At 50.8% G+C, this 17,834-nt stretch overlaps 1 protein-coding gene across 2 annotated transcripts in view; it reads right to left on the bottom strand.

Moving 5' to 3' along the window:
- Positions 1-10,294: 10,294 nt before the first annotated feature.
- MICOS10 (mitochondrial contact site and cristae organizing system subunit 10) overlaps positions 10,295-17,834 on the bottom strand; it is a 31,119-nt gene continuing 23,579 nt past the window's right edge. Inside the window, exons 2-4 of one of the 2 annotated variants that reach the window (XM_045858446.1) lie at positions 13,959-14,006; positions 12,874-12,973; positions 10,295-10,541 (exon numbers count right to left, since the gene is read on the bottom strand). In XM_045858446.1, the coding sequence (XP_045714402.1) occupies positions 10,496-10,541; positions 12,874-12,973; positions 13,959-14,006 (194 nt within the window). In that variant the 3' untranslated portion in view covers positions 10,295-10,495. Of the gene's footprint in view, positions 10,542-12,863; positions 12,974-13,958; positions 14,007-17,834 lie in introns of both variants that reach the window. The other variant, XM_045858447.1, reaches the window with a different exon arrangement.

The raw sequence follows: 17,834 nt of genomic DNA, 5'->3' as shown, positions 1-17,834 counted from the left end.
GAACAGGGGAATGAGAGGAGAGGAAGTCAGAGATGAGCACTAGATCCTGGGATTTCGGGAGCGGACACTTAAACCCAAGTCTGTGTGACTCCCAACCACTGTCCTCTCCCCTCCAAAGGGGCAGAATGCGTGCCGGTGACGGCTGTCTCCTCATCTGGAAGAACGGACGTGCGGATGCTGCCAGGAACGTGGCATCGACGCCAGGGAGGGGGGGCCAGGCGCGCTCCCCAACCACTCACCCTGCTCTGTGTGCCTGCTTCCTCCCCCGCGCATCTCACCCCCTCACCTGTGGACTGAATTCTGTCATCTTCAGCTGGAGCTGCCTGACCTCCCAGTAAAAGCCACTCGCCTCCGTGGGACAGCACCGGGGCTAGGCTCTCAGGAAGGGGCCTCCCCACCTGGCCCCCCTGCCCTGCCCCCGTGCTAAACAGGCCAATAAGGCTGCTGGGTGGCGGGTGGCACCAGGCAAATGCATTCTTCCTACCTTCGATCCTCCATCCCCCCTGCTGGCTTCTTCCATTTCTCAGCCCCAGCGGCCCACACACACACACGCACACAGAGTGGGATGAGCACGCTTCTCCCTCCTCAAGAGTCGGCCCTTCCGTGCATATTTCATGTCCCACAGAACAGCATTTTTTCTTATGCTTTTGTGCCCCAGACAAATTCACTGTAAAATCCCCTCTTTCTGGAACATGGGAACTGGAGAAAAAGAAGGCACAAAAGAGTGTCATCTGGATGTCTGCCCAGTCCCTCTTCTCCAGGACCCGCCCCCAACCACATCCACACACACAGTGCACCCCCAAAGCCCAGTCTGCTCTCCTGGAACCTGCCCTGCTGCCTGGAGCGGATTGGACCAGAGCAGATACCTGACCCCGCCCTGGGCCAATCAGATTGGAGTCGGGACTGGGAGACAGGGGCGCTGTGGTAGGGGCTGAATCACACTAAGGGCAGACCTCCAGGGAACTCTGACCTGCGAGGAGGCTGACGAAGGCGTGGCTCTCGCCTTGTGCATCCTCAACATTCACCTTCTCCTCGGAATCTCTGAGCTTCTCCAGTATCTTACCATCTTAAGCTGAGTTGAAGGAGTCTTGATTAAAACAATTTTTTTAAATGATTGATACATTTTTTTAAAGATGTTATTTATTTTTAGAGAGAGGGGAAGGGAGGGAGAAAGAGAGAGAAACATCCATGTGTGGTTGCCTCTCACACACACACCCAACCGGGGACCCAGCCTGCAACCCAGGCATGTGCCCTGAGTGGGAATCGAACTAGCGACCCTTTGGTTCACAGGCTGGTACTCAATTCACTGAGCCACACCAGCCAGGGCTGACTGATATTTTTTAATCCTCATCCAAGGATAAGTTTATTGATTTTCGAGAGAGAGGAAGGGAGAGAAAGAGAGAGAGAAACATTACTCAGTTGCCTCCCATTCGCACCCTGACAGGGGGTCGAACCTGCAATCTTTTGGTGTCTGAGACGACACTCCAACCAACTGAGCCACCTGGGTCAAGGCAAAACAATGTGTTTTTTTGCTGCCTACTAAGGGTCCGGCACAGTGCCAGGTTCTGGAGACAGAATAAGGCCTAAGGCCTGCCCTCGAAGGGAAAAAGGCAGACACGCAAGCAATGGGGAAGTCCCAGAGCAAAGGAAGAGCCCAAGGAAGCTGCCCGGCCACGGAGGCCACGGAGTTCAGAGAAGGGAGAACTCCCAGGGGCTGCCATGCCTCAAAAGGTTTGCGGAGGAGCCGCGTTTGAATGGGGCTGGAACGTGAGCAAGACTTGCAGTCCACCCTAGGAAAGAGAGGGACCAGAAAAAGGAATCTGCACTGACAGAGGGGACCCATCTCCGCAGCAGCAGCATCGCAGACACCAGCCACACACACTCTTTCTGGACTGGCCCGGAAACGGCCTCAGAATCCTTCTCAACACGTCTCCTTGGGCAGCCGCCAGCAGGTAGGTACGTGGGCTTATGAGACGCAACTCACTCGCTCGGATGAACGTGTCAGCCCAAGGAAGGCGGGTTTCCGGAACAAATAACTAGATTTAGTTGGTTGAAGTAAATATACTAGTATTCAGCAAGTGTTTACTGAGTGCCTACTATGTGCCAAGCTCTGGGAGGAGACAATCAACAAAATACGTAGGGAAAGCTAGACTGTGAGATAGCGGTAAATGCCAGAGGAAAATAAAGCAGGGAAGCAGGGTAGGGTGCTTGGGGAGGTGGCGGGGGGAAGAGTACAAAAACCAGAGCGGTCAGGGAAGGTCTCACTGAGGAGGAGACGTCTCACTGAGTAAAGACTGGCAGGAGATGGCAGCGAGCCGTGAGGACCCCTGGGAGGAGGTGGTTTCAGCAGGAGCAGCAGATGCAAAGGCCCTGACGTGGGAAGGTGCCCGTGTGTTCGGGGACCACAAGAGCAGAACGACTGAGGCATAGGAGCGAGGCGGAAGATGGCAGCTGGAGCTCAGACGGGTACTGGGAGGCCCAGATCTTGGAGGGTCTTGGGAGTCCACTGCCGTGACTTTGGCTTTGTCTGCAAACAGGAGGAAGAGCCACTGGGATGCTTTGAGCGGAGCACTGATGCAATCCAATTTACATATTAACACTGGCTGCTGTGCGAAGCATGCATGGGTGGGGGGGGCGATAATAATACTGCGTAGTCTAACATTACTATACACACACCGGCACTGTTCAAGGCCTTTCCGTACATGATTTCTCGTGAGAAGCTCTGGAGGTAGGTGTTATCATCCCCATTTACAGATGAGGAAACCAAGGCATGGACAGAGCAAGTAACTTCCAAGGCCCCATAGCAACGGTGTGTCAGAACTGGAATTCAGACCCCCAAAGTGTGGTCCAGAGCCCCTGCTCTGGGCCCCCGACGGGCAGCGAGCACACCGTGGAAGGCACGCAGAGCTGGGGGCTGGGTGGTGGAGGGCCTCGGGCGCCGGGCTAAACAATGTGTGCGTTTCCGAGGAGCCGCTGAACACTTCCGAACAGGAAACGACACGCAGAAAGCGGCGTTTGGGCGGACAGGCGGGGAGAGGCTGGGGCCGGAGGCCATGGGAAGGTGTGCGGAGCTTCTGCAAGAATCCTCCAAGGCTCCCCTTCCTCCCCACCCTCCACCGAACTGCCTTTACAGCCCACGGGTCCAGGCCGAAAAGAAGTTCTAGGGCTGCTCTCGGGGGCCCGGGGGAGGAGTCACGGAACCGTAATAGACGTGGCTACTGGCTGGCATGTCCTGTGCTTCATCCTCTGTGGCTCTGTCCCCTGGTCTCCAAGGAGGGTAGCTACACAGACAAAGGAAAAACCTGTAATTACCTCTGTACTCCCTGACGGGGGAACCTCTCCTGGTAAAACAGGCAGAACTTGAGTCCTATCCACACAGTCCGCCGTGGAGGGCGAGGAGTCGGGGCTGCAACAGCGGGGGGCCTTCCCCGTGGGACAGGAGCCTGCCGCACGGCAGCGCCGCGGATGCACCTCCCCCCTCCCGTTCAGATGGGGGGCCGCCCTTCCGATGGTAATTTATTACAGAGTTGATTATGTTACAAAGCACTCCTACTTAGCTGGCTGCTTCCCTCTGCTCCTCAATGACGGGGTGCTCGACCTCGCACCTGCACTTCGCGGCAGGAAGGGATCCTTACGACCGCCGGCCGCCGTACAATGAGGCCCAGAGGGATGGGGTGACTTCCTCGTGATTACCGTGACCCCGGGAAGCAGCTCAGAGGAGAACAGAGGATGCTCTATAGTCCGAATTTTGGGAAGCCTTTCCTCCGATTGTAAGTCACTGACCCATAGAAAGGATCAGTCAGGGCCACCCACTTAAGAAGGAAGTTAATTTAGAAGTTTTTAAAAATATAGGAAGCATTAAACTCAATCACCTCAATGAAAAATAGTAAGGATAAAACCATGCCATAAATACAAGAAAAATGTCCTCTGGGTCTTCGTCACACCCGGAGGCACAGGCAGCAGCAACGGGGATGGCGAGAGATGACAGAAACTGGAAGAGGCACGAAGGCACACAAAGGCACAGGGGCCAGGGGACACACACGCACCGTGCCCGTCTCTCCGGGGACCACAGCGCAGTCTCACCCACCTACACGCACACAGGAGCCGAGTCGGCCTACCTCACCAGCACTCTCTTCAGAAGACAGAGTTATGGGGAGGGAGGGAGGGAGGGAGGCCGGACTGAACCCTAGGTTTTGGACTGAAGATGTCAGTACAAACTCAAGGTCGAACACACACACACACACCTATTTTGTAGCTCTATCTGGGGAAAGGCCTGGAAGCAATGACACACACACACAGCCATGAGCACACCTGCAGACCGTGGTTTCTAACCACCGCTTCCCAGCAGGAGGGACGAGGGCTCCCTGGGGGGACGGCTGACCCCAGGGCTGGGGAAGCCAGCACGAGAAGAGCCTGAGGTGCCTGGTGCCTGAGGAGCAGGGTGGGCACATCAAAGGGCACAGGTGCCAGCTCGAAAGAGCTCCTGTTAGAGAGAAGTCTGGACAATTCGAGTAATAAACCAATTCATGGGCAGTAATGGCTTATTGTCAGCTTAATAAGATGAAAACTCATGAGTGCGTACTGACATAAATAAATGAACAAGTGTTTGGGGGAGAAGGGAAAGTTCTTCCTTACAAAATGTCAAGTAACGAGGACTGATAAATTTAGAAAAACCACCAATGCATGCTAAAACTGAGGGTGGTGTGATAGGGCATAGGGTACTTACAGCCCCAGCAGATAAAACCGCTCTAACCACATGACCAGTGATCACACCACTAATGTTAAGGCAGGGGGGCATCGTGTGACCCACCGAGGACACATCGACACCTCTGCCTCCACTGTGACCCCGAAACCCAGGCGTGAGGAACAGCAGACAAAACCGAACTGAGGAATGCCCTACAGAATAACGACCGGCTTGTGCTCTTCGGGAATGTCAAGGTCAAGAAGAAAGGCTGATGCACTGCTCCGGATTAAAACAGAGAGTCAGCAACGAGATACAACACATGATCCTGGACTGGGTCCTGGACTGGGGAAAACAGGCAGATGATACGTTATTTCCACCGTTTACACAATCTGAATGTGAAGTGTGGATTAAATAATACGATTGTCCCAGTGGTGACTTCCCGATTCTGATAACCACACTGTGGTTATACAAGGAGCGTCCTTACTCTTAGAAAATGCAATGAAGTATTTAGGGAAAAATGAGCGCGATGTCTCCCATCTACTCTCAAACGGTTCAAAAATACCACACACACACACACACACACACACACACACACACACACACACACAGAACAGTAAGGTAAACAAGGAAAAATGTGAACTGGTGAACACAGGTAAAGGAGATGAAGGAGTTCCCTGAATTATGTTCACAACTTTCTGTGAGTATAGTAACATCAAAATCAAAAGTTACCAAAAACTTAACTCTTTAAAAGTAAAATATAAAGGTAGTAAATATTACCAGTATGCCTTATAAAAAAGGTTGCTTTCCATTTTCTACCTAGTGGTGGGTACATTTTACTGTTTGTAAATGTTATGTCTTAAAATAAAAACCTAACTGAACGTGTTTGTAGCTTTGAAGATGCACAGGTTAATCAAATGTCATGATGCTTTGCTACATGTGCAAGGATTCAGTAAAACTCATCAGTAGCACTGACCTGAAGCTCTAGTTGACAATTAATGTTTCAATTAATGAACGTAGGAATTATTATCTTTACTTTTTAACAAACATGGCTGATTCCAAATCAGATCAACTTATTCTTAACAACTGAAAGTCAATGAAACTCTCGTGAATTTCAACTAATTCAGTCAGGTTTGTGTCAAATCAGGTTTGAACGGGACCAGACCATGTGAAATGAACCTTTCCAGTTTGAACAGCTCTCACCAGGCACAGCAGAGCAGGTGAGAGTCTGGGTTTGGCGAATCAATAAAACTTCCTCCTGTGTCACCTCTTAGCTGTTCGTCCTTGAGGAAGTTAATCTATCCGTTCAAAACCTGTCTCCTCAGCTATGAAATGAGGATAACAGTACTTTTCTCATTAGACTGTTGTATAAATTAAGCCACAGGATGTATGTGAAGCCTTAGAACAGTAACTGGCACAAAGCGTGTATCCAGTAAATACTGACTGTTCTTGTGTCTTCACCTGAAGCGATCGCATTAAGTTCTGCCAGCCTCAGACTGGCTAGACCGGGAATAAAGATGACTTGATTGACAGCTGACAAGGAGGTCCCCTTTCCGGGCCCAGTTCCTTCCCTACGTAAGTCTCCCTCCTGCCCACTCCCAGTTTCCTCCTAGAATTCCTGACTCCTCCTTCCCCCCTTACATCTGACTCCAAGCTCCCTGAGTGAGGATGGCGCAACTGGAGCCAGTTACCCTGCATGCAACTGCTCAGCTTCTGTTTGGTTCCCTGCCTCGCTGGAGCCCCCCGAGTTTCCCATAAGGCAGAGTTTCAGAAGGGGAGAAGCCACAGTGACTTGACTCGTGTGTATCTTTCTTTTTTTAAAATTTATTTTTAGAGAGAAGGGAAGGGAAGAGAAGAAGAGAGGAGAGAAACATCGACGTGACTGGGAGGGAATCGAACCAGCAACCTTCCGCCTCGGAGGACGCCACCCAACCACCTGAGCCTGAGTGGTCAAGGCCTGCTTATATGTGCCTTACCGGAGCAGGGTGCAAACAACTGACATGGATACTTATTTGTGAAGATACACAGGGTTTTCTAACACTTCTTATTACCAGGGACTCATTTGAGAAACTCATTTTCCCCTTAGATCTTGCTAATTCAGACTCTAAGAGTCAACTGGAGCCCAAAGATTATGCCCTTCCTGTTCCGGAACAGTCCCCTGCTGACCATTGAAACCATGGACTCAGCCCTGACTGGCGCAGCTCAGTGGATTGAGCACGGGCTGTGAACCAAAGCGTTGCAGGTTCAATTCCCAGTCAGGGTACATGCCTGGGTTGCAGGCCATGACCCCCAGCAACCGCACATTGATGTCTCTCTCTCTCTCTTTCTCCCTCCCTTCCCTCTCTAAAAATAAATAAAATAAATCTTAAAAAATAAAAAAGATTTTAAAAACCATGGACTGTATTCTGATTCAAATAGAAACACCTTTTTAAATACTTGTGTTAATTAACACATATATGTGGCCCACAAAGCCTATACGGTAGGAATCACTTCTTTTCCCGTTACAGATGAAAAGTGAAGTTTGAAGAGCTTCAGGAACCCCGCCCTCTACCCCCTTGGTCACATGACAAGTAAACGGTAGAACAGAAACTTGGACCCAGGCCTCCCGACTGCGGGTCCTCCCTGTTCCCCGTCCACTCTAACTGGTCACTGACTCCCACTTGCCCCATGTAGAGGCAGCTGAGTGAATGTGGGACCTTCTGCCCTGCCCCTGCCCGGTCTGCTCACCCCGAAACCCTCCTCTGGTGTCAGAGGGGCAGCGGTGCTTGCAGCACTCTTTAAAAAGCGGTGATGGCTTCCAGATGAGCCCGTTACTCTGAATGTGACATTCCTTTTGGTACTTAGAATTTCCACTTTCTCCCGTCCACCCCTTCGCGTTTCTGTAATTAGTAAGCATGCAACAGGAGACTGTTTGCGTCTCAGCACCACTCAGGAGGAAGGCTGTTCCAGCCCCACGGAGTCCATCCTTGTGGAAATACTTTGCAGAGTTTATTTGGACAGGTTCGAAAATAGTCCTGCAACAATACAATCAGATTGTACCACAACAAGTAAAATGTAATTATGGCTTGGTTACATGGGAAAAAATGTAAACAGTGAGGTTTGGGAAAACTAAGCGCAAAACTACATGGATTTTCTCCTCCGTGCCCGACCCCTGCATCTCCCGAGAGCAGGAGTTCAAGGCTGCATCCTCGGAGCTTTGAAGTGGATGAGCGGGGATGACACTCACTGGAGGCGACAGCTCGCCTGAGTGTGTCTGAGGCCGGCCCTCAGAACAAAGGCATGTTTCTGCCTAAGGCAAATGCAGCTTGATAAAGGCTCCCCCAGTGGGTACTTGGAATGCCAAAGTCATTCACCTAAATGAGTTCCAAATACATATTGTTCTGGGCCAAATTACAGTGTCAGGTTCAGACTGTATGTATTTATGTACGTTGGCAGAGCAGGCCTCTTTGGGGGCGCCACAATTTTATCCTCGTATCCTGTGCCCAGCTGGGTTCCCATCTCTCTCTCCCTCTCTCGCCCCCTCACCCCACCCCAACCCCCAAACCCATGAATTTCCTTGCATTTGGTTCCAGAAGGGAAGACAAGAAGCAAAGTCAAAGTTTCACAACCCCACAAGGCAACAGGTCCCGGAAGACTTGAATTTCTAATGAAACTTAGAGTAGAACAGAATGTATGCCTTTGCCAATGAGCTGGAACTTTCTGAAGGTTGGTCTGAGGTGGGGGCAGGGAGTAGGGACAAGATCGAGCATTGTGCTTTGGGCCAGTCTCTGCTAAGAGCTACAAGACAGGAATACAAAGTACCCCGGAATTAAAGCAAACAGCCGCCGCTTCCTCCGGCTGGCCTCTGCCCAGAACTATTTCCTCGCAGTGCTCACCAGTTTCTCAAAACACACGAGCGGCATTTCAAAGATGCCGGGCAAAGGGATCCCTCCAAATAAATGCCCAACCCTGGTAACTAATGGGCTGGAGAAGTCTGACTCCAGCGCCCAGTTCGGCGCCACGGTTGTCCAGCGCACCCAGAGCATTAGTGGATGCAGCCTGTTTTCGGTGTCTCTTTTCGGAAAGGGACCTGTCATTCTTCTCTCTGCCTGAATAAACATGGAAAAACTGGGGGGGAGATAGTAACTTTTAAAGCAAATATGGAGAAGACACGTGTAAGGGACGGAACAGGCTGCTGGGTTATTTTTCTTTTAATTACATGGGCCGTCCTGATCACGCAGCGAACAGGCAGGGTGAAGAACGGGGGGGAGGCTACAGCAAGCCACGGCCACGGCTTCCAGCCCTGGGCACAGGCCTGCTCTGGGCTTTAACTGACCCAGAGAAACGAAGCAGCCCAGAGTGCGGAGGACCCAGACGCTGTGCAGGGTGGAGGGCCACGGCGGCCGCGCCTGGCCCAGAGGCTGGCACACCTTTCCGGAGAGAGGACTACGGTGAGGGCGAGGGAGGGAAAAGAGAGGCCGCACTCCTGCCCTGAATTCACTCACCACAACACTGGCGAGAACGGGCTAGTCCAAGCTCCAGAACCGGGGCCCGGCCTCGCCCCTCGGCCCCCTCCCCTGCCCTGCACACCGCAGCCGCCCTGGTCCCCTCGCAGTTCCCCAGCCGTCGTCATCACGCTGCATCAGGACTCCGAGCCTCTGCGTGGACTGCCTTCCTCTTCTTCCTCGCCTGTCGGGAACGTCCAGGTCAGCTTCAAGCCTCAGCCCGAGTTACCTCCTCCTCCGCCAGGACACCTTGAGGAGACGTGGTGGTTCCTTCTCCTAAGCTCTCCCTGCACTCTGCCCACAAACCTCCTCTTCCAGTGTCAGAAGAGTCTGTGTGTCTGTCTTCCCACCAGACTCTCAGCTCCTTGAAGGAAGGGAGTCTTACCTTTTCACCCACTCAACTCTGTTCGGTAGGTGCTCAATCGACACTTACAGGATAAAGGAACAGGTGGACCAAGCTCTGCCCATCTTAATTTTATCACAAGGAGAGAAATAAGATATGAACGCCTGAGTTCTGGGGTTCTGTATATTTTCAGAAGAAACTGCTACAATACTACTTTTCTGTTCAGCTCCTCATTTCAAGGAAAACCGAAGGAATAAACTCACGGAGGGGCATGAGAAGTGGCCCTTTGGCCCTCAGATTTAGCTGTCACATGAAGACAAAAATCAAGCCTAAGCACGCCCTTCCAGCCAGGTGGGTAAGGCACGCACTCTCCCGGACCCCAGGACGAAGCCCCCCCACCCCGAAGCCTGGAGCGTGTCAAGCTCCGCGGAGCTGCGCAAACCCGCGACATGGCACGGCTGCACGGCGCAGACACGGCCCGCTACCCGACCTGCGCGCAGGAGGCCCAGCGGACACGCGCCCGCAGCCCACCCAGGAGTGGGAACAGCAAGGCCCGGCTCCTCACCGCACTTGTCATCTCCGTCAGGCGACAGAGCAGCGGCCTCCACCCTGACTTACGAGGCGGGAGCTGACCCGAAAACCACACACTAGGCAGGCACGCGGCTGTGGCTTCAGGAAGATCCTCAGAGAGGTCGGGACCGGGCGCTTACGGCAGCGGGCAGGTCCAGTGTAATCCTCGTCGTGTTCAGACACCAAAGGCAAAGAATCGCAGGCAAGGCACTGGGCTGCCTATTTTTGTTTAATTTATTTCTTTTAAGACCACCTCCTTGCAATTTCCAGAGAGAAAATACAAAACAAGAAACAGACTTGGTTTCAAATACATCAACAGTGCGCTGGAGTTTAAAGCATGGCTGGGAACACCGCTGCAGAAGAATGTCGGCCTACTCCAGAGCACGTCGGGTTCCTGAGGAATAAACAGGACTGCTCTCACCTCCCGCTGGGGCGCGCTCGGGCGCAGTCAGTGCTCCTGCTCCTGGAAGGCAAGGCACTGGGGTTAGAGCTGTGCGGGCCGCATTTTCACAACCCTCTCTAACTTGCTGCTGCAGGTCACACCCAAGGGACCCACGGGCCCCAAACCTCACCTGCCCCCGCCCCGCACCGTTTGCTTTAAAACTGTCTCACAGAAGGACTACCACATCCTGCCCAAGCTCCGAAGAACAGCTCCCCAGCTCTTAGGAAGGAGAGTGGGAAAGGAGCGGAGCAGGGCCAAACAACCAGCACCTGAATCAGTCAGTATACTCCTCAGCCCCGCACAGGGGCAGGCCCCAGGGGAGTGGAAGAAGCCTGGCTCTGGAAGCAAACAGCCCACTGACAATGGGGTCTCTGGCAAGTTTCTTAACTTCGGTAAGATTCAGATTTCTCTTCTTCTGCATGAGGACAGGGGCACCTCTCACGGACCTCCTGGGGCCCGGCGAGGGTCAGAGAAAGAACGCAGAGCACCCGGGTGACCCACAGGGCACAGCGGGCACTCGAGAAGCAATGACCATAACAGGACTACATTCGAAAAGCTCCAAGTTGGGATTTTGCTCCTCTTTTTAGAGAATGGAGGATGACAACATCGAGGCATAGACTCAAGTTCAGATAAAGTTACAAGGCCATTTTGGAGCAGTACACACAAGGCTGTAAAAAATGTAACAATATTTTCCACAGTTAAGTCCCAGCCATTAAACATATAATATGCCTATAACCACCCCGGAGCCATTATCCATGGCAACTCAGTTGGGAACGTTTCAAACAATTAAAAGTCCTGAGGCTCCTCTCCCTGTGCCGTGCCGTTCTCCCCCACATTCGGCTGTGGTGCCAATGAGGCGAAGCGCCGGGGCGCGGGGAAACTGCCTGTCGTCAGCGCCGCGCCGCGCAGCTGCGCCTCCTCGCGCTGTCCCTCCGATTACCTCACCCCGGCTCTGGCACGGAAATGGCTCATGAACGTGGGAGGCGGCGAAAGGCCCGCCACCATCTAGCTGGCCAACTCCCCCTGCTCCCCCTCTCTCCAAACACGCGCAGGAGGGTCGGCAGGCAGCTGGCATTCGGGGCAGGTTCTAAGAGAGAGGCTACTGAGCTCTGGTGGTGTGCTGTCATTTAGGATTTGGTGACAGCTTTTGATCGGAATTGGGACACTCATTACTTGTTATTACGATGGAACAATGGACAAGTCAACTGCCCGTTCTTGGTTGGCCTCAACTGTAAGAATGAGCACACCCATTTGTACGAACCTCACCTCCTCAAGCATGCTCACATTAACTCTCACGGCAGCCCAGTGAGTAGCACTCGCTTCCCTCATTTTATAGGCAGAAAAGAGAGTCTCAGAAGTGAACAACTCGAGACTCCTTAGGAAGCAAGAGGCGGACCAGCCTCACGCCCAGGTCCCCTGGCGCCTGCGCTCTTTCCGCTGGCCCCCCGAGGCTGCCCGGATTGTGGGGATTCTCGCTCCAAGGCAACCCCGGAAGTAGATGATTCTGCACAGCTAGCAAATGTGAAGTTCTTCACTGGAGTTTGTATGGCTACAAAGGTTACGCCTCAGTAAGCCTGAGGCCATTAACACCTCTAATAGGGTACACCATTCACTCCATTCATTCATTCCTTTCGCACTGGCATGCCTACTTTGTTCCAGGCCCTGGGAAGACACAAACACGTACACCCCTGGGTCCTGCAGCACCCAGCCTCCCAGGACCCTTCCACTTAAACCCCGTGGTAACCAGCGTCGTCTGCAGTAAGGCGGTGAGGAACGCTGCCACACACGCAATCTTCAGGAAATGTGCCACCTGCTTCCCTCCTGAGGCGAGGACTCATTTTTCGTCTTGTCTGCATCATCAAAAACCCATCTATAGACAAGACTTCGGCAGAATTATGTGGGACATACAGCCAAAAACCTGGCCCTTTCGATCAGAAACAGAATGATGGCTGCGTCCCAGAAGTCTGCAAACTTAGCCCGTGTGTATGTGAGATGCTCACAGGGCATTCTGGGGTCTTGAACAGAAGTGCCACCTCGGGTACTTGTGCACACGGGTCTCCTTCGCCACGACGACACACTGTCAGGCAGGTGTGTCAGTCCAGCCAGGTAACGTGTGAGCGTATGTCTGAACGTACCTGTGCGTCTCAAGGCACAAGGGAGGGGAGAGACTTCGGGCACCAACACAGTGTCGGTGTCGCTAACGGTCAGAGAGCCATCAGGGTCTCAGTGGGGCAGAAGACACACGCAGCTCACTTACTACATACACTACGAAGAAGTCTTCGAGGACTCGGGAGAAAACGCTTTTTCTCTGGGAGGAAAGGGAGGTATCAGCGCAGTACATACTTTGACATACTTCCCATGCAGCAGGTACGGAGACTGGAAGTCGTGCTGGCAGTTGGAGTAGGCCATTCCCAGTCCCATGCCGGAGCCGAAGGCCAGCGGCCACATTCTTCCTGGGGAGCACAAACAGGACACCCGACAGGGCACCACTGTGAGAAGATGCAGCCTTTCCTCTGGCTCGCCTATATGCGCTTAGCTAGGGGCCAATAAATATTCAACATGCCTCACACGGATGACTATACTGGGCCAGATGTTGTCCATGTTTCATCCATCGTCAAAAAAAGGAAGAGGGAGGCTATTAATAAATTTATTAATTTACCAAGTACTTATTAAGTACTTATGCTGCCAGGTTTGAGGTATTAATAATGGTACATATGAATGGTATATAATATAATATGAAAACAGCAGACATAGTTGAAACTTTTAACAACTTCTTATGAGTTCTAATCATATGCTCATTAATTAATTTTTTAACCTTAACAGAAATAATACCACCTTTCAGTAAGGTGCTTGGGTTTTAAAAATACCTAGGAATCTCACCAATATTTCCATGTTTTGACTACAGTTAGCAGTGAGGAGTCCTTAGGCCAACGCTGTGAATGATTATTTCATATCAGCATGAAGTGTTATTTAAGATTCTCTATCTACGAAGTCCCACCGGTTCTTCACGGAAAGAGGGCAACAGCCAAACTTCAGTTCTTCCGCAGAATGAAAGGGATAATGCCTGCCCTTTGCTGAGAAACTTTGGTCAAAAAGCATGTGTATTCCTGGTCCACTTGTTTTTATTACTAACAGTACTCTCATTTTCAAGGTCCTTTCCAAAAAATTATAATTAATTAGAAATATGTGAGCATGCCTACATTTGGCCAAATGACTCACGGACATAAAGGGCGGGCATTTTCAATGACATCATATTTAAGATATGCCCCGGGGGGGTTCTGGAGATGCTCAACCCATCCGACCTCTGCTGAGCCCACGTTCTCTGCCCAGCTAACATGCCTGGGCTGGCAGCCACGCGGCTGCGCCTTCCAGGAGTGCCCCTGCTGTGTGAGTGCAACCAGGACATCATGTTGGAAAGGTGGTAAGAGTCACACTTACTTTTAAAGAAGGTAAGTGAGAAAACAAGTCCTAATCCAAGACCAGTACCTGCGGAGAGGGAGGAACAATGTGTTACACTCATAACAGTAACCTGACGAAAATAAAATGAACACTTCATCAATGTGAATATCTACAAAGGATTTCTCTTTGCAGGAATTTGGTAGAGTTGATTTTCTCGTTTCTAATGTTCTTTCTTGTTGTCAGAGGCTTTTTAGATGCCTTTGGTTCCCCGCCCACAAAAGGGGATAAAAACTTCACTCCCCGTTCTGTCTGGACAAGTCTCGGAGGGCGGGGGGGGACAAGCCAGCAGACCATCCCGAGGAGACGGGCCGCGCCGCTGGGGGACAGCCTCCGGCCCCCTGCGCCCTCCCCTGCCCGTCCTCCCCAGGGATGCCACAGCCGGAGCGCCGGACACACAGCCTCAACTGGACGCTCCTGTTGTCATTCCAGCACTTCGAGTGACAGCTACCTTGTAGGAAGGAAGACCCCAAAGGCTGTCACAAGGCAGAGTGTCCATGTGCGGAGGTTAATCCCCTCCCTCAGTCTACTCACAGGGCGCTTTTAACCACTGTCTTTCAAAATACAAGAACGCACACAAGCCTATTTTAACGGTCTGATTGAAAAAATCTGTAAATGCCTCATTTTAAATTAAACTTCACAGGCACCCAAGCTTGACCCCAAAGGACCAGGCCCTCATTTTCACCATATTCCTCAAGCACTGGTCATCCCAGGGCCACTGCCACAGCTCTGGTAAGCCCACACAGCACCTGTGCGACTATTCACTTAACAGTTTTCTTTAAAACGGAAAAAGGAAAATCAGTGCATGTATGATTACATAACTTTAGCCTCAACTTAAGTATATATTATTGATATAATCATAGACTTGAGTGCTGGCTATATTTCTTTTCATAAGGTGTATTAAAATGAATGTAGCAGCATTAAAATAAAAATATTTGTCTGTAGTACTTTAGGGGAAAAAAAATCAGCCTACATACTGTAGTGATACATGTCCCAAACTTTGAGATACACTTATTTTCCCATTATCCAAAAAATAAACGTGCCAAGGAAGAGAACCAAAACCTAACCTTTCCCCTTCAGATCTGACAACTTTATTTACACCCCTTAGAGCGCACCGACGCTCTTCACCAACCGTCTGTCGCGCAGGCTGAGTCCCAGCTGCCGTCTTTACAATGGAGCACTACAGAAACAGTCCCAGCTCTCACCTGCCTGCGTGGTTTTCCAGTCTGTGCTACTGCGCTCAGAGAGCTGCTTCTCCTGCACCCTGACCGCAGCCGCGCGAACACGCCAAGGGCTCCGCAGCCAACCAGCCTGTCCTGTCCTGACCCAGATGCAGAGACCTAGCGAGCAAGCTAGCGCGTATCTCTTATGATCTAGCTACGCAACAGCGCAGCTGAGGTTGCCTGCAGGAAGTATTTAAGCTAGCACCCGCAATGATTTCTGGTCGTTCTCCCCGACCAGGTATATGTGACCACGATGTACACTTCTTCCTCTGACTGTACACTACATAAACATGAATCCTAATTAAAAACTATTACTTTGCCCTGTCCAACAGACCTAGCCTTATGTACTGATTTGGTGCCAACTTCAATGTGCAATATCTGAAAATCACTCATGTCACCCCAGTTTCCATATAATTTAATAGAACAGTAGAAAACTGGTCAGTTTACAGACCATAATAATTTACCTACTCAAGATCAACATAATGAGAAGAAAAAGGAACTAACATTTCAGTATTTCCCATGAGTCCCCAGCATTCTCTTCCTTCCCAAAAATTACCTGTTAAAGCAAACGACAACCTGACGTGGTGTCATCCCGCACTCCCCGGACGCAGAAAACGGCCGGCTGGAGGACGCTGTCTGGTTGGTGGTAGAGCGGCGGGCTGGGCCCCAGGCTGCCAGACTCCTAAGCCACTACCCCGCCGCACGTCCTGACACTGGATTCCCTTACAGTTTCAGCCGAAACAATCACTGCCTCCCAAGGGAAAGTGGAGTATCAAGATTCCTACTGCCAGCACACTAAGATAGAGCCAAAAAGGAACTGTGCTTCCCATGCAAGAGCCCAGAACGCTAGGCAACCAGGGTAGTAACGAGTCCACACAAGGCCAAAAGGGCTTGTTCAGATTCATTCCCAGACTAATCCGACCGCACATGTCACAGACACAAGTCCGCCTGGTGGGCATGAGTCAAGAACTTCAGAGAAATGGGAGCTATCGAGACTGATACTCCTTGGCAAGAACCTGCCGTTCCTTGGTTCATAAAATGGCACAGGGTTCAATTTCAGAACGGCCTGCCTCACCCCTGTGCAGCTGGAAGATGAGTAAGACAGTAAATTGGTACTAGAGAATGAGGTAAAGGATTTGGACCGGCTCACAGGTTTCAAACCAGGCAATGGGGTGGGGAGGTAGGCCAGTAAAAACATAATGGCTCACAATCAGAGCTTTCGGTCCTCTCCATCTGGAAGGCAATTTTTTGGCAAACAAATCAAAAGCCCCAAAGGAAAATATTTCAGCATTTTTCTCGTCCCTCTGACTCCATGCCTGTCTCTCCTATTTTTCCCCCCGGGGAAAGAAAGCTCTCTGGTGCTCAACTGCTCCCAGCAGCAGACCAAGAACGACGCTAGCCCCCTGCTCACAGTGCCGCGCAGCCACGGGGATGAGACGTGCTGCGGCGCCGAACAGCAGAGAGCAGAGAATCTTTCCTCTCCAGACTTTCCTTACATTCAGGTATATGCCCAACCACCCGGTTCTGCTCCTATAAAAGGCAGTTATCTGCAATTATACACAAAACCAAAGTCACAGTTCCGACTAGCCGAAGTCAGTGTGCTCCACGAGCTTAATTAAATCGGGCTGCTACATCTTCAGTCCTCAAGGGCGATTCCCACCCTCCATTTCCATATTTTTAAGACACAAAACAACAAGGCTATCCTCTTCAGAAAAAAAACATGAAAAATGCTTTTTAGATGCCAGTGTCTTAAAGTTAACTATCTCAGTTACTGAAGAGATGAACAATGGTGGAACTGATGAGTTTCACAGGTTCAAGTTCTCACATGCTCAGTTTTCTTTTAAAAGGCGGCATGTTGCTTCAAAGAAAGTCCCACCTGATCAGGGGACACCAGCTCTGCAGCTGTTTCCACTAAAGATTGGCACCTCTGCGCCAGGTTTAAACTTCATTAACAATAAAACATGAAAGGTTTGTCTTACAATAAAAACAAACCAACATGGAAAAGAGAAGAGTTTTCTCTGCCTCTGGCCACTTTTTTTCTGTTGTTGCATGACAAGCTCCCTTAGAGGAAAAAAGCCAAAGGAAAAAGTACAAAGCATTTTTCACCTTCCCTGGAAGCAAATATTTAACTATGAACACAGTTTATATAACTTTGCCTCCCCCGACTCAAGCCTGTTCTTTTGGTCCATGCTATCTGGAATGACAAATAACCCCGGAGTAAAGAAGTGCCTGATTACAGGTACACATCTCCCTCACAGCAAAGCCCAGTTAAGGGGGGTGGGGTGGGGGCAAGACAGGAGGCAAGCAAAAAAATTTTTTGTAAAAACCCACAACAGAGGAGCCTTATGGAATTGACATTAGGCAAGGAGCCCGTGCTCTGAAACCATTTCTTTTGGAGAGGAAAAAGAATTGGCACAAATTCTTTCAAAAACGAAATTACTCCAAATCAATCTAACCCTGCACTTTAAGGCATGCTTAGTGCCCAAAAGGACATCATAAAACTGGCTAGTAGATATACACACATTTTTAGGAAGGAGCAACTCCCTAACAGTTCATCTGATACTATGTTAATAACAAAACAACAGAGCTCACTCCCACTGACTACACATAAAACATCGCCCTGTCTTATGCCCAA

The sequence above is a fragment of the Phyllostomus hastatus genome, unplaced genomic scaffold, assembly GCF_019186645.2.
Source record: "Phyllostomus hastatus isolate PE091 unplaced genomic scaffold, TTU_PhHast_1.1 phas_scaffold_182, whole genome shotgun sequence".
Lineage (NCBI taxonomy): Eukaryota > Metazoa > Chordata > Mammalia > Chiroptera > Phyllostomidae > Phyllostomus > Phyllostomus hastatus.
This window is presented reverse-complemented; position numbering and strand designations above follow the sequence as displayed.